Source organism: Balaenoptera ricei, chromosome 20, assembly GCF_028023285.1.
Source record: "Balaenoptera ricei isolate mBalRic1 chromosome 20, mBalRic1.hap2, whole genome shotgun sequence".
NCBI lineage: Eukaryota > Metazoa > Chordata > Mammalia > Artiodactyla > Balaenopteridae > Balaenoptera > Balaenoptera ricei.
The window spans coordinates 49,380,536-49,397,810 of NC_082658.1; the positions used below are offsets into that span (position 1 = coordinate 49,380,536).

The 17,275-nt window shown below is 36.6% G+C and overlaps 1 protein-coding gene across 1 annotated transcript in view; it reads left to right on the top strand.

The window, feature by feature from the left end:
• Nucleotides 1-17,275, top strand: part of CPD (carboxypeptidase D) — a 75,934-nt gene that overhangs the window by 46,227 nt on the left and 12,432 nt on the right. Inside the window, exons 9-14 of the mRNA XM_059906580.1 lie at nt 8,833-8,935; nt 9,425-9,567; nt 10,691-10,860; nt 12,212-12,535; nt 14,504-14,699; nt 16,969-17,104. Of these exons, the coding sequence (XP_059762563.1) occupies nt 8,833-8,935; nt 9,425-9,567; nt 10,691-10,860; nt 12,212-12,535; nt 14,504-14,699; nt 16,969-17,104 (1,072 nt within the window). The remainder of the gene's footprint in view (nt 1-8,832; nt 8,936-9,424; nt 9,568-10,690; nt 10,861-12,211; nt 12,536-14,503; nt 14,700-16,968; nt 17,105-17,275) is intronic.

Consider the following 17,275-nt stretch of genomic DNA (forward strand, 5'->3'; position numbering starts at 1 on the left):
ACACTTTAGAGCCTGTAAAGCCAAAAGTTTTTACTATCTGACCCTTTACAGAAAAAAATTGCCAACCTATAGTCTAAGGAAGCAGTCTCCAACCTTCGTGGCACCAGGGACCAGTTTCGGGGAAGACAGTTTTTCCACGGACAGGGGTGGGGAGTTGGGGGTGGTTTAGGCAGTAACGCGAGTGATGGGGAGCGGCAGATGAAGCTTTGCTCACTTGGTGGCCGCTCACCTCCTGCTGTGTGGCCCCGTTCCTAACAGGCCAGGGACTGGTACCAGTCCGCAGCCTGGGGGTTGGGGACCCCTGGTCTAAGGTATTTAAGAGCCTAGTAGTAACATATTGCAAAGGAGCAAGTAGAAATTTCTGTATTTTCTAAACTTCCTATAATGAACACACATTACTTTCATAATCAGAAATGTTATATCTGTGTGTGTGTGTATGTGTGAAATTTTAGTTTAAAAGTTGTTCTTAGAAAGCATGTTAAAAGTTGAGGCTTGAGAACTGGGCTTGTTAGTTTCAGTTTTTGGTCTTACTACTGACTCAGTCTGTGACTTTATTGGTCATAGATAAATGAAGATTATTACTGCAGCTCTGTGCTCTCTAATCACACCTTTCTGTCATTCTATTTTTCCCACTCCCTCATTCTCTACAAGGGGATCTTGTGAGATTGTTCAGAGTTTCTAATAGGGGAGTACATCTATTATTTCACCTTAAAGTGTAGTTGTCTTCTGTTTGGGCATGCCATTTTAGAGGGATGTACATGAAATAATAAAACAAAAATGAGATATCCTCCAATCATCAAAATAAAAACTAAGTGATCAGATTATACACATATCCCCATCACATTCTGTCCATTATTACAGTTCCACTTTTCATCCTCTTTGTAACTTCTCATTCCTTAGCCTCTTTTTATATTTCTTTGACCTTTAACCCTTTTGATTTGATTTCCTTTCTACCCAGCCTACACCTATGGACATACCTTTCAGTGATGCACTCACCTACACCTTAGGATCTTTTATACCCTTTTGACATACCTGCCTTGCCAATGTCCAACGCTTACTAATTACAATCATCTCTCTTCTACATCCCAGAAAAGTCACAGTCATGGCAATTGACTATACTATGTATATGCAGTGCTCTCTAACCTCAGCTGAGCCCTCAGTTCTACCTGGCAATATTTCACATTTTGCTACTTGACTCCCTGGCTCATTTCCCACTATGGTGATTCTGAGCCTTCATCTTCTACCTGAGCCTTCTAATCCCAGCTTTGTTTGTCTTATTCTCAGTGGATCACTTTGCCTTGAACTAAAGTGGAACTGTGAATAATCTGATGTGCATTCATTCTGATTCTGTCTTCTCAATTATTGTTTATTTGTGTTTTACCCATATTCTGCATTTCTTTTTTTCCTCCTAATTTTTTTAAATTGAAGTATATTTGATGTATAATATTATATAAGTTACAGGTATATAATATGGTGATTCACAATTTTAAGGTTTATACTCCATTTGTAGTCATTATAAAATATTGGCTATATTCCCTGTGTTATACAATATATCCTTGTAGCTTATTTTATACATAACAGTTTGTACCTCTTAATCCCCTACTCCTACATTGCCCCTCCCCCCTTCCCTCTCCCCACTGGTAATCACTAGTTTGTTCTCTATATCTGTGAGTCTGTTTCTTTTTTGGTATATTCACTAATTTGTTGTGTTTTTTAGATTCCACATATAAGTGATATCATACAGTATTTGTCTTTCTCTATATGACTTATTTCACTTAGCATAATGCCCACCAAGTCCAACCATGTTGTTGCAAGTGGCAAAATTTCATTCTTTTTTATGGCTGAGTAGTAATCCGCTCTGTGTGTGTGTGTGTGTGTGTGTGTGTGTGTGTGTGTGTGTGTATCACAGCTTATTTATCCATTCATCTGTTGATGATTGCAGTTTTCTCATGTCTGGTGTTTGCCCCTTGGTGGGTGAAGCTGGTCCACAGGCTACAGTGGGCTTCCTGGAGGGCAGGGTCAGGGCCCAGGGGAGTCTGGGACTGGTGCCTTCTCACTGGTGAGTGGAGCTGGGTCCTGGGCCCTCTGGTGGGCAGGGCTGTTTCCAGAGGCAACTGTGGGCTCAGGAGATCTTCTGGCAGCCTGTCTGTTGATGCATGGGGCTGTGTCTCTGCCAGGTTAGTTACTTGGCCTGAGACATCCCAGCATTGGCACCTACAGGTTGGTTGTTGGGTGGGGGCCAGGTATTGCCATTAATTAGCCAGAGGGAGGATTCCACAGGGGTGCCTGCCAGCACCAGCGTCCATGCAGTGGAAGGAGGTCCCCAAAATGGCTGCCACCAGTGTCTGTGTCCTTAGGGTGAGCTGCAGCCGCCCTCCGCCTCCCCAAGACACTTTCCAAGATCAGCAGGTAGGTCTGACCCAGGCTCCTATCAAATTACTGCTTTCGTCCTGGCTCCCAGAGCGTGTGAGATTTTGTGTGTGCCCTTTAAGAGTGAAGTTTCTGTTTCCCCCAGTCCTGTGGGACTCTTGAAATTAAGCCTCACTGGCCTTTAGAGCCAGATGCTCTAGAGGCTCATCTTCCCTATGCAGGACCCCGGGCTGGGGAGCGAGATGGGGATTCAGAACTCTCACTCCTGTGGGAAAACCTCTGCAATATAATTATTCTCCAGTCTGTGGGCCGCCCACCCACGGATATGGGACTTGACTATATCATGAGTCCAAGATGGTCCACAACCCATCTCATTGCGGTTCCTTCTTTATGTCTTTAGTTGTAGAAGATCTTTTCTGATAGGTTTCGGTCTTTTTCACTGATGGTTGTTCTGCAAATAGTTGTGAGTTTGGTGTGCTCGTGAGAGGAGGTGAGCTCAGGGTCTTTCTACTCCACCATCTTGGCTGATCTCTCTTCTTCATTTCTTGATCCCACAGCACCCTGCCTCCTCTTTGTCTTTGTTTCTTCTGTTGTAAATGGGAAGGTGACAATTAAATTCCTCAATCTTTACTCCAGGCTCCTTTCTCTTGACTGTGATCTATCATAATCTATTGTGCACCCAGCCACCTTTCCCCTGCCACAAGGCTTCATGGTAAGGAAAAGCAGACCAAGAAAATCTGTGAAGACAAAAGAGGGGGGTTTAAGGAACGGCAGGCATAAAGGTGATTTGGAAGGACCACCAAACATTGAAAACACGCTACGTCTGAAACCTAAATCTGAAAATACTAAGATAGTAACTGGGCAGATGAAAGCACTGGAATATAGGGAAGGGGTTTCAAAGTACATGCAAATTAAAGGATCTGGTGTACTTAAAGGGATAGGCACAATTTAAAAGGACAGCTGGATTTAAAGGAAAATCTTCCAAACTCATAGCTTCTGGGGGAGAAGAAAAGCAAAAAGAAATGAAGAAGTGCCCTTTGACAATTAGATAGTGAAGGGGAAAGAGAAAAGGGGGGAAATGTAGGGTTGTCCAAGACAGAAGAGAACCATAAAATCAGAGGACTCAGAGCTCCACCCTTATACCAAGGCAAATAAGCAAACAAAAAAAAAACCACATTAAAATACCTTGACTGCTAGACTGACAGAAAAAGGGCACCATTAACTAGGAATCATGTGAAACAGCTCAGTATAATAAAAATGAACAAGAGGTTAAAAAAAAAACCATGAAGAACCATTGCAGAAAAAATCAGGAAATGAAATTTCACACATATCACCTGAGGAAACCTTACCACTACCAAAAAACAATCAAGAAGCAGAAGAAAACTATAAGTTTACACTCCAGGCAGATTGACTATACCCAAACACACACTGAGAATATGAAAAACCACATAGGCTCAGATATTTAAAAAATTAAAACAGGAATGAAAAAAGAAACAGGAAGAAATGAAGGAGAGTTGATAGAACTCAGGAAAGTAATGGAAGAAAAAGAAAATTATCTCTAAAAATGAAGAATAAATTGTAAGGGCTAAAGACCTCACATCTCCCAATTTCAAACTTACTACAAGACTGTGGTAATTAAGACACTGTGATACGGGAATAAAGATGGACATATACATGGCACATATATACAATGGAATGTTACTCAACCATAAAAAGAAACGAAATTGAGTTATTTGTAGTGAGGTGGATGGACCTAGAGTCTGTCATACAGAGTGAAGTAAGTCAGAAAGAGAAAAGCAAATACCACATGCTAACACAAATATATGGAATCTTAAAAAAAAAAAATGGTTCTGAAGAACCTAGGGGCAGGACAGGAATAAAGATGCAGACGTAGAGAATGGACTTGAGGACACGGGAAGGGGGAAAGGTAAGCTGGAACGAAGTGAGAGAGTGGCATGGACATATATACACTACCAAATGTAAAATCGATAGCTAGTGGGAAGCAGCTGCATAGCACAGGGAGATCAGCTCGGTGCTTTGTGACCACCTAGAGGGATGGGATAGGGAGGGTGGGAGGGAGGAGATATGGGGATATATGTATATGTATGGTGATTCATTTTGTTATAAAGCAGAAACTAACACACCATTGTAGAGCAATCAATTATACTCCAATAAAAATGTTAAAAAAAAAAGATGGACATATACACATCAAAGAAATAAAATTGATAGTCCAGACATAAACTCTTACATTTATGGTCAATTGATTTTTCAACAAGGGCACCAAGACAATTCAATGGGGATAGAAAAATCTTTTCACTAAATGGTTATGGAAAACTGGATATTCACATGCAAAAGAATAAATTTGGACCTCTTCCTGATATAATACCCCAAAATTATCTCAAAATGGATCATAGACCTAAATGTAAACTGTAAGACTTTTAGGAAAAAATATAGAAATAAATTTTTGTGACCTTGGGTTAGACAATGTTTTCCTAGATGTGACATCAAAAGCACAAGTGACAGAAAAAAGACATACTGGACATCAACAAACTTTAATACTTTTTTGCTGCAAAGGATACTGTGTTAGTTTCCTAGAACTACTGTAACAATTTTTCGTCTCACAGTTCTAGAGTCTAGAAGTCCAAAATCAAGACGTTGGCAGGGCCATGCTCCCTTGAAACCTGGAAGGGAATCCTTCCTTGCCTATTCCTAGCTTCTGGTGTTTTTCTGGCAGTCTTTGCCATTCACTGGTTTCTAGATGGATTATCCCAGTCCTCTGTCTTCACATGGCATTCTCCCTGTTGTCTGTGTCCAAATTTTCCCTTTTTATAAAGATACCAGTCATGTTGGATTAGGGCCCACTGTAATTACCTCATTTTAACTTGATTACCTCTGTAATTAAATACAGTCACATTATGAGATTTTGGGGGTTAGGACTTCAACATATCTTTTGGAGGAGACATCATTCAAAATATAACAGATAATAATCAAGGAAGTAAAAAGACAACCCACAGCATAGGAGAATACCATATATCTGATAAGGATCCATATCTAAAATATATAATGAACTCTTACAACTAAATAATAAAAAGACAATCCAATTGAAAAATGGGCAAAGAATCTGAATACACATTTCTCCAAAGAAATATACAAATGACCGACAAGCTCACAAAAAGGTGCTCAGTATCATTAGCCATCAGGGAAATGCAAATCAAAACAACAATGAGATACTACTTTTTACCCACTAGGATGGCTATAGTTTAAAAAAAAAAAAAGAAAATAACAAGGGTTGGTAAGGATGTGGAGAAATTGGAACCCTTGTGCATTGCTGGTGCGAATGTAAAATGGTACAACGGCTTTGGAAAACAATCTTGCGGTTCCTCAAAATGTTAAATATAGAATTATCATATGTCCTGACAATCCCACTCCTAAGTATATGCCCAAGAGAAATGAAAACATAGTCCACACAAAACTTGTACACAAATGTTCGTAGCAGCATTATCCATAATAGCCAAAATGGACACAACCCACATGTCCATCAAGTGATAAGTGGATAAACAAAATGTGATATATCCATGCAATGGAATACTATTCAGTCATAAAAAAAATAAAGTACTGATACAAACTACAACTTAGATGACCCTTGAAAACATGCTAGGTGAAAGCAGCCAGTCACAAGAGACTACATATTGTGTGATTCCATTTATATGAAATGTCCAGAATAGGCAAATCCATAGAGACAGAAAATAGACTGGTAATTGCCTTGGGCTTGGGATGTAGGGAGGGGCAGGGAAGAGGTTGGGAGGAAATGGGGAGTGCTGATGGGTACAGGTTTATTTGGGGGTCATGAAAATGTCCTAAAATTTACTGTGGTGATGGTCACACAACTGAGTGAATATACCAAGGACCATTGAGTTGTATACTTCAAATGCGTGAGTTGTGTGGTGTGTGAATTATATTTCAATAAAGCAGATTTTGAGAACCTAGAGAAGACTCAGGGGTGGGGTATCCATGCTCAATTCATATGTAGGCTAAAAAAACGTCAAAAGTTATATGCCAAAATATTAAATGATTGGTGATCTCTAGGTTTATATTTTTTTCTTTTGGCTTGCCTCAATTTTCTAATCTTTCTACAATAACTTTTATTATATTTTAAGTATAATGAAATTCAATGAATTCAATTAAGTGAAAGTGAAAAAATGGAGCTATACAGTGTGACATAGTAAGTGAAGAGAAAATTTCAAGGAGGCATTAGTGGAAGACTGGTCATATTTGAATAAAATATAGGTTATTTAGTTAATAGTAACATGCCAGTGTTAATTTCCTTGTTTTGATAATTGTGCTATGGTTATATAAGATGCTAACATCAGGGAAAGCTGGATCAAAGGTATATAAAACTCTCTGTACTATTTTTGCAACTCTAAAATTAGTTCAAAAGAAGTCAAAAGAAAAGAATAAGAAAAATGAATAGTCTCTGCTTATCTCCACTTCCTTATTGTTCTCTCATGCCTCAGTTTCTTGTCATCTGTCTTCTGCCTACATTGTTTTACCTGGAAGTGACCCCTCAAAGGTTACCAGAAGTCTATTTTTTTTAAATGTTCTTGACCTCTGAAGTCTAACGCTCTTGTCTTCTCCCCTTGATCTCTGTTACATTATATAGCAGAGAGCTTTGCTTCCTTTTTTCTCTTTCAGTGGCTCAACCTCTCTCTTTTACTTTTTTCCCCCCCCCTCCATATTCTGTCCTTAGCCATTTTTACTGTCTTGGCAATTGCACCCAGTTGCTTTAGCTGTCACCACTATGTAAATGCCTCTTCAAAAAGTTGTTTCATATAATGAAAGTTATTATAAAAAGATTAGAGACGATAGCCAAGCAAAAAGAAGAGAATCATTTACTATCTTGGTATATATTTTAGACTCTTTATATATGGACTGAGACTGGACACCTACATCCTCACCCCCTGTCTTCTTTAAGTTGTCAAACTGTTTGCTTTAAAATTTTTAATTAGTTTTTTTTTTTTTAATTATCAAAGTAGAGTAGTGAGAATTAAAGAAGATGGTAAAATACACATGGTAAAACCAATCTGTCACAACTTTTCAGATGCTCATTATCTCTCAGTTGGATTATTTCAGTAGTACTCTGATGAGTCTCCCTGGCTTTGGTCCATTTTTTCACATTATTATCAGAATAAACTTCCTAGAGCCATGAATATATCATATATCACCCTTCCATCAGAAATCTTCACAAGTTCCTTATTGCTCTGAGAAAAAAGTCAAAATGTTAACAGCAATTGCCTAGAACTGTGGTGTCTAGAGTGGGATTTATACTAGATGATCCGTTAAGATGTAGGAAGAATATATTAGAAGTTCTGTTTTTAAAATGTTTTTTTTAATGCAGGTTTGTAATATACATACTATATTAATTAGTACAGTAGTACATCTATATAATTTATAATCAAATGGATAGATATTGATGGAAATGGAGATAGGGATATAGAGACATAGAAGATGTGTGCAAGTGTTTAGTGGAAAAACCAGAGAGTAAAAGAGCATATACACAAATATTCCAGTAACCTAAAACAATAGCTTTCATTTGATAACAGAGTGGTGGGATCATAAGCCTGTAATTGGTATGTTAAGTTTACGAAAGGGGGTTGTTTTGTATATTTTAAAGTTAAATGGTTAATTCTCAGTGATGGGAAAGTGAGAAATTACTTTTCTCTTTACACTTTTCTGTACTTTTTTTCTTTTTCTATTTACAAAAGAGAGAAATGAAGTTTTGACCATCTTTCAAAGCTTAATTTCTTCAGGAAAATTCCCCTGCCACTCTAGTCAGAAATAATCTTTCTCTCCTCTAGCTTCCAATAGTGTTTATTTGTGCTTCTATGGCAGTTTTTCTTACTCTCCATGGAACAAGCAATTGCACACGTGCTATGTAGACACTGCTGGATGCCGAGGACACAAAGACACAAACTGTTTCAAGGAGTAGTGTATTGTCTTTAGGGGGAAAAGAGGTGCAACCAGTTTTAACAGGATAAAATAATTGTACAGAGTGCAGTCAAAGCACAGAGGGGCCACCTTAGTCCCCAAGAAGTCAGAGAAAGATGCTTACTTTCCATTATGTGTGAATTACCTCTTTTGGACTTTAAGCTTCTTGAGATCATGAAATGAAAGTACGAATATGAACAGCGTTGTTTTTGTTTTTGAGAGAGGTTGGGTTGGATTTTTATATTACTTGTAATTACAAGTAATAAATGAAGTCTTCACTTTTTTTTTTTACAGAGCATAAACTGTTTAGTTTTGATATTAAAAAGTAGGTAGTAAGTCACTGCTTCCCATGACTCCATCCACCCCCACATATACCCTATTGGTAACCACTCTTCCTATCTTTCTTTATCCTTCCCATGTTTTTTGATGCAGATACAAACAAATACAAGTAAAGATTCTTTTTTTTCTTTTTTTCAGGAAAATTCCCAGATGTTTCAAGGTAGACCTTGCAAGAATATGTACCCTAATGAATATTTTCCTCATGGAATAACAAATGGAGCCAGTTGGTACAATGTCCCAGGTAAAACATTCTTTTATATTAAGGCCGTATAACTTGATGGATTTTCTGTCCCCCTGGATGGTACTGCTTGTTACTGATTTTTTAATTTTGAGAAAGAATCATTCTTTTAAAAATATTGTATAAATAGTTTAAAACATTCAAATTACCATTTCAACTATTTTTAATATTTGGTGCACTTTGACTTTTGAGTAAAATAATGTACTGAAACTTCATGAAAGTGTTATATTTTACCGCTGGCTATTACAAAGAACTTTAGATGTGCTAAGAAGAAGAGTGTGAACTACACTTGAATTCTTCCTGAACATGAAAGTACAGATGTTTTACCTGTACCACAGGCATCAGAGAGCTCTCAAATGAATGCATTATTGGTTTTCAGCCATGCTGATAAAAGATGAATTTGGCTTTTTACTAGGAATGTTGCTTACAATTTGGGATCTGAGCTAGTTAGAACTTCTTCAGAGTAACTGATTTAAAATTTTTATCCTTCAGGTGGTATGCAGGACTGGAACTATTTACAAACAAACTGCTTTGAAGTGACTATTGAACTTGGTTGTGTGAAATACCCATTTGAGAAAGATCTGCCAAAATTTTGGGAACAGAATCGAAGATCTCTAATCCAGTTTCTGAAACAGGTGACAATTCTGGAGTGATGTATGAAATTTCTCCCAAGAGCAAGAAGATTTTTGTGTGTACATGTGGTTTTCATGCATTGATTTTAGAATACACCTCATTTGAATTCCAGTTTGACCTATTCATGTTTTCGTATATTTATCTAGAAAATTCATGGATGTAAATGAGTTTATTTATATGCGTGGAGAAGAGTTAAAAATGATTAAACAATATAGTGATGATGTTTTGCACTTAATGGTTAGTGGTCACTTTTTACCCTTGTCTTTATAAAAGGCTACTATAGATTGGGTACATGCCTAAGAATTTGTCAAGTGATAAAGATGGGCTATGGGGTAAAATTTTTTTTTTTTTTTTTGCCATTGGTTTACTGTGAAACGATTAATTTCCTTTTGTTTGGATGTGCATTGTGGCTGATAGGTAAAGACTATAAGAAATATGCTGATAGTGGTTAAAATTATTAGGATAATCTGACTAATACTTTGTGCCAGTACTTTGCTGAGTAGAGTGGCATAATGGCTGTGAGTTTGCATACTAATTTTTTAGAACATTTTATTCTGAAAATTTGTAAACATCAGGAAAAATTATAAGACTAACAATAAATACTACTATTCCTTTACCTAGGTTTAACAATTTTTATACTTTGCTGCATTTGTATTTTATATATATATAAACACACACACACTTTTGTTGAACTATTTCAGTATAAATTGCAGGTGTTATGATATTTATCCCAAAGTATTTCGGAATACATCTTCTAAAAATAAGGTTAATTCTCCTACCTGACTTCTCCAATTGCTATTATCTCACCTAAGAAAATTAACAGTAACTCCCTATACTACCTAATACCTAATCCATGTTCAAATTTCCTCCACTTGTCCTCAAAATGTCTTTCTGTAGCTGATAGGAAGATAAAGACAAATCTAACTTATGAAAAACTAGCCTTTCAGAAACTGAAATATTTTGTTTAATGGGCGGTTGCATTTAGCTTTACTCTGAGCCCCTGAATTCCTATTTGTTCTACATGTTTACATTATTTAACAATCTGTTATTTTGGATGTGAACTCCCAAAATAATTAGATGATGATCTTTATCAGTAAAATCTGGGTGTCCTTGTGCTTTATCCAGGTTCATCAGGGTGTCAAAGGATTCGTCCTAGATGCCACAGATGGCAGAGGTATATTAAATGCCACCATTAGTGTTGCTGAAATTAATCACCCAGTAACTACTTACAAAACTGGAGATTACTGGCGTCTGTTGGTTCCAGGAACTTATAAAATCACAGCATCTGCTCGAGGGTGAGTTACTGAATGCTTTGTAATTGAGTGCTTGGAGATGAAACAAGCATAGTTCCATTCTGAAAGATTATTGCCAGAAAGCTCTGTAGAGGCTAAGCAACCTTGAGTTTAACGCTGAGAGGTTTAGAGCTGGTTACACATTTGACTCTTCTCTGGTGGCACAGTGAGTACATGAACCATCAGATGTAAGAAATCTGTGAAATTATTCACTTTGAACAGTACCCTCTTTTACCTTCATCCTCTCAGGTCACCTTCCCCTGTCCAGATGTAAAGCCATAGTGACTGATGTCCTTCACTATAGGTAACAGTTCTGGGAAGTACTTGTTAGTAGGGAAAAAAAGACTTCTGCATACTTCTAGTCATGTTGTCCCCAAAATACCACCACTTTACATTTGTACCCTTTTAAAACTCTTTCACAGACACTTATTTTTTATTATTGTACCTTTGCCTTCTCGCATGAGTGAGATTTTCTTACTTACTGCTAATTCTCTGAGAAAAGCCATTTTCATATTTTTTACAGTTTTTCTCACCACAAAGATATATTTACTTGAAAAGAAAAAATTAACTTATGACCTTTTCCCTTGGAAAAAACTTAACATTCCTTATGTTCCTCCTCCTTTACAAATACCTTAGAACTGGAGCCACCTTACTTTTTAGTCGAAACTTATCATTTTTATCCTCTTGTAGTTTTCTTTTTTATATTTGATACATGTAGGTGTTCCCACAGAATATTTTCCCCTCCCCCTACTAGCTCTCTTATTTCTGAAGAGTTAGTTTGAACACTCATTGAAGTAAGGGTAAATACATGGAAACATTTAAAGTTATTGTTACCTTTTTTTAAAAAATGTTTTTCAAATATCAAGTGGTCTGTAAATGAATGGGTTAGAACTTTAAGGAGTAAAGAAGTCTATTCTGGTTTTTTTCAGTTTTGGCATAGTATTGGAAAAAACAAAGCATCAAGGTATCTGAAAAATGGGGCAAGAATGATGCGTTTGGCAGAGAATGTCCTAAGTTAGTACTTCTCAAACTTTTTCCACCATACTCCCTGATGACAGACAAGTGAACTCAGATTCCAGGAAATATGGGAGTATACACTGCAAGCATGAGCTTTCTTTTGAAGTCATATATTTAATCTTAAAAACTCATTTATGTTTTATAGTCTACCCTTGTATGGTCTTCGTTAATGTTTAAAACAAATCTTAAATTATCACAAAGTTAACAATTTGACCCTTTAGGGAGATGCACCACATTTATCTCAAGGATTCACATATCATCTGCACACCTCTGTTTTCCCAGGGTTTGGGTACTCCAGCTGCAGAAGCGTGGCTCTGATCTGTCTCCTTTATTGCAGCTATAATCCAGTTACCAAGAATGTGACCGTAAACAGTGAAGGTGCTGTTCAGGTCAACTTCACACTTGTTCGATCTTCAACAGATTCAAACAATGAATCAAAGAAAGGCAAGGGGGACAGCACCAACAATGAGGGTGCCAGCGATCCGACTACTAAAGAGTTTGAAACTTTAATTAAAGACCTTTCAGCTGAGAATGGTTTGGAAGCCTTCATGTTACGCTCCTCCTCAAATCTGGCTCTTTATCGATACCATTCATACAAGGACTTATCAGAGTTTCTGAGAGGACTTGTGATGAACTATCCACATATTACAAATCTTACCAAGTAAGTGTCACCTTCTTGCTGCCTTGTTTTCCTCTTTCTTTCTCCCTTTCTCCTTCCCTCCCTCTTTCTTCCTTCCTTCCTTCCTCTCTCCCTCCCTCCCTTCCTTCCTTCCTTCCTTCCTTCTTTCTTCATTTTAAAGAGGTTACATTTAGCATAAGCCACATTAAATGGTTCTTGTAATCTATTTAGAGATATTTGGGAGCTGAATGTGTAGAGAGTTGGATTTCACTTATTTTGAAACAGATGTTTGCTTGGAGATCTTTCTAACAATGAATCTTGGAAACTTTTATGAGAAACATTGGAGCAGAATTACTTGCTAGTTTAGCAATGTGTGGCCTGTGCCTCCAGAAAATGTAAAATCATTCTTTCTAATGATTACTTTGATTTCAAAACCCTTTCTCCTTCTCAGCTGCAGATTCACATTCTGACTAAATATTATTTAGTTTGTTTCATTTTGCTGGGGGCAGGGACAAATTTGGAACTATGAGCTCACTTGTCAGGGATCATGTTTAACCTTTTCTTCAAATTAGAAAATGAAGCCTGGTTGGCTGTCATTTTCTGTGCTTTAGTCTCTACTCAGAGTCATGGTTCCCTGAAGCCTTAGGGACATATGTGATTGAGGGTTCTGGGAAAACATGCAGTACTGGCTTATGTAAAACTGATGGCTGAGACAACTTTTACCTTCACTTCTTAGGCTTCTCTGCTTCACTTTCACTGTCTCAAAACTATTTCCTTGATTTGTTGATTCCTATTATTTGCCTATTTTAGGGCCTTTACTTTACATTTTGCCCTGAACTTACAGTTCTCTACTACAAACCTAATGAACATTAACTAGCCTTTCACTTTTTCACTTTTTTTCCTTCATTGGTTCTTTTAATTTTACCAGTAAATTTACTTTCTCAAATACTGGTTTATAATGTCTGTAATTGCAAAGACTGATATTTACTTTGGCAATACCAATTACCTCTCTTCTGCAACTGACTCTTGAACATTTCTGCCCAGGTCAGGTTTTAATACTGTCCATGTTAGTGCCATATAGACGTTACAGACTTTCTTATTTTAAAACAAAAAATTGGACATTATTTTGCTATCCATTTACTTAGTTCATTTAAGTTTTTTTTTTTTTAACCTTTCAATTAAACAGGCACTTCTTAGTTAAATATTTCCCCAGCAAATATGCAACACCTGCCAGTGGTGGGACACAAGGCAGTTTTAGGTGGTCCTCCAACGGTTGCTAAGTATTATTAAATACCATTGTGAGAAAGCGGTACTTTGTCTATTCTATTAATCCTCAATTTAATGCCAATATTTTTTTTCTATCTAACTCTTGTAAATCTCCCTTTATATCAAAGAAAACAGGCCTTTTAAATTAGTTTTGCTGTAATCTTGGTACTTCATTTAAAGTATAAAATGTCTTATTTGTGTAAATTAATTTAGATTTTAAAAGTAAGGTGCTCTGCATTTCTGTATATTTAAATATTTCCATAATAAAAATTTAAGTGAGTTAACTTAAAAGACATATGTTAACTAGGGACTTCCGTGGAGGTCCAGTGGTTAAGACTCCATGCTTCCAGTGCAGGGGCCGCGGGTTCGATCCCTTGTCGGGGAACTAGGATCCCACATGCTAGGCGGCACAGCCAAAAAAAAAAAAGACATGTATTAACTAAAGAGTAGTATAGATTATAGAAGATTGGGTAAATATTATGAAGATGATAGGAGAATGACAATTTGGAGGAATGTTGAACTAAATCATAATCTTTCCTAAATCTGATAGTATCTCCCATCTATTTGACTTTCTTTGATTAAGGGAACCTAATTTTCTTAAAGTATTCTGACATAAAGAGTTACTCTTTAAAGACTTCTTAAGACTTTTCAAATTTTGTTCTCATTTGTTTTTTTAAAATCTGTAAGGCAGCATTAACATAATACTTGATTACTTGCTGACTTTTTGTTTCTGGTTTTTGAAAGTTTGGGACAGAGTGCTGAATATCGTCACATTTGGTCCCTTGAAATCTCCAATAAGCCCAATGTATCTGAGCCTGAAGAACCAAAGATTCGTTTTGTTGCTGGTATCCATGGAAATGCTCCAGTTGGAACTGAACTTCTTTTGGCTCTGGCAGAATTTCTCTGCCTAAACTACAAAAAGAACCCAGCTGTTACCCAAGTAAGAAAATAGCCTGTTTTGACATGCTTTAAAAGGAAAAAGCTCAGTGATACACTGATATCAAGGCACCTTTTTTTTTTTAATTTAATTTCCTGTTAGATTTTATACAAAGGTACTTTTAAGGTCATTATAAACTTTACTCTTTAAAAATGGACCTTGGTATATAGTCATTGTTAATAGTGTCTTTCTATTATATTTCTTTGTATATATTAAGAGCCATAGAGGAAAAAAATAATAAAGATTTGCATTCAGTCCTCTATTCCTTTATGTTACCCTTCCAATCTTTACTCAAAGTGATGTATATTCTAATTAGAGGGACTTCCATTGCCAGTTATTTATAACTAGGATACTATATTGAAAAATGAGGTAGAAGAGAAATCGGGTATTTTTTCATGTAATAAAGATGAAATTATTGGACACCTTGGATGCTAAGAGATTTTAGAAAAAGTGATATGGCAGTGCCTACTTTAGTCGCCCATGACTATAGAATAGAATGTTGATCCAGAAGCTGGTTATGTATGATTAAGCAACCTAGTTTCTGTGTTGTCTTAGGGAAAGGAAGGAAAGAGTGTGCATCTGTCTACAACACTCACTAATTGGCACTGTATATATAGAACTTAGGAAAGGGGAAACGAACTAGTATTTGTTTAATACCTACTATGTGCTAGGTACTTTACATACATCATAATTTAATCCTCAACCCTGCAATTATGTTAGCTTCATTTTATAGATGTGAAAACTGAGGCAGAGATATTTGGTAACTTACAGGTGGTCACACAGCTACTAAGTGGTAAAGCAGGGATTTAAACCCAAGCATGTCTCACTCTAAAGCCTGTGCTGTTCTGTTTTACCCTATTGCCTCCCCTGAAAGAAATTTGGAAAGAATTGATGTCATGATTAGGATCCCATGATGTGGGATTAGGTGAGATGAACTTAAATCAGACTTGATCAAAAATTATTTTACCATTTTCAGCAGAGCAGATCCCATTGACTTCTTCATGTGAGTTGCAGGAGATTTCAAAGATTTTTGTTGTTGTTCTTTTTTAAAAGGGAGATTACCTAGGACAGTGGTTCTCTACCCTGGCTATACATTGAAAACATCTGGGAAGCTTTTACAAACACCAATGCCTGGGCTCCATCCCCAGAAGCATCAATATTTCTTTAAAAGCTCCTTAGGTTATTCTTACATTTGGCCAGAGTTACTACCTACTGATCTTAAGGTTATAAGAGACTATATACCCCAGGTAAAATATCTGCCAGGAATTTCTAAACTCCTAGTTTATGAGAATTTGCCTCACTGGTCTAATTAGGCTTAGATCACTTTAGATTGCCATTTGTTTTGAGCTAAGTGCCAGAATTGTCTGGAGAGTTCAAGAAAATATACATATACCCAGAGACATATGGTTAAGCCCAAGCATATAGGAAAAAAATCTCCCTCAGAGATTCCAGAATAAATGAATTAAAGGATTGCAAATATATTTTCAAGCTATTGACAATTTTACTAGAATAAATAAACCAGGGATCACTTATTCTGATTTACTATTAGAAATATGTAGGATGAATTATATCAGAAATTCATGCCATAAATGTAGGTATTAACACCTCTGGATATGGCTCATCTGAGGGAGAAATTATGGGTAAGACAAATATCCTACCTCATTTTTTTTTTTGATATGCTGATTTCAACTCTTCTGTCTCAATGTTTCCAGACATACATTGATATTTGTCACATTATATGTTCCAGTTTTTAATCTGGAAGTACAATATTATGAATACAATATTATTGTGTTTATTGTATTTGTATTATTTTTATTTATTGGTCAGTTATTATTGACCTAAGCCAGTGGTCAGCAAACTTTTTCTATAAAGGGCCATATAGTATATATTTTGGACTTTGTGGGTCAGATGTTGTGTGTTGCAACTACTCAACTCTGCCACTGCAGAACAAAAACAGTCATGTGAATGGGCAAGGCTGTGTGTCAATAAAACTTTATTTACAATAGCAAGCAGCAGGCTGGGTTTAGCCTACAGACAGTGGTTTCTGACCCTGTTGTAAGTTATTGGGAGGTCTCTGGGAACAGTAGTTGTGCAGTTTTTTGTTTCTTTTTTAATTTTTTTGGAGCAAGAGAGAATTTTATTTATTTTTCAGTTCTGCCTTTTAAATCTGTGTTTAAAACAAGCAATAAAGACTTTCTGTTTGAAGCATGGGAGGGTACCTTTTGATTCCACATAGAGCTAATAAACTCATTGATTTCTGTTTCTGTTTTAGTTGGTCGACAGGACTAGAATTGTGATTGTACCTTCTCTAAATCCAGATGGGCGAGAGAGAGCACAAGAGAAAGACTGTACTTCAAAGATAGGACAGACAAATGCTCGTGGCAAAGACCTGGATACAGACTTCACAAGTAAGACCAATATTTAGGTCATTAAAGTACTTTGTAGATAATTTTATTTCTCTTTGCTAGGAGATAGGTTGATCCTATTTTATAGATGAGTAAGGGGTGCTTTCTTGTCTAGGATGTACAATATAAATGGAGACATCTAGAAAACTTTTCAAATTTTTCTTGTTTTTCATT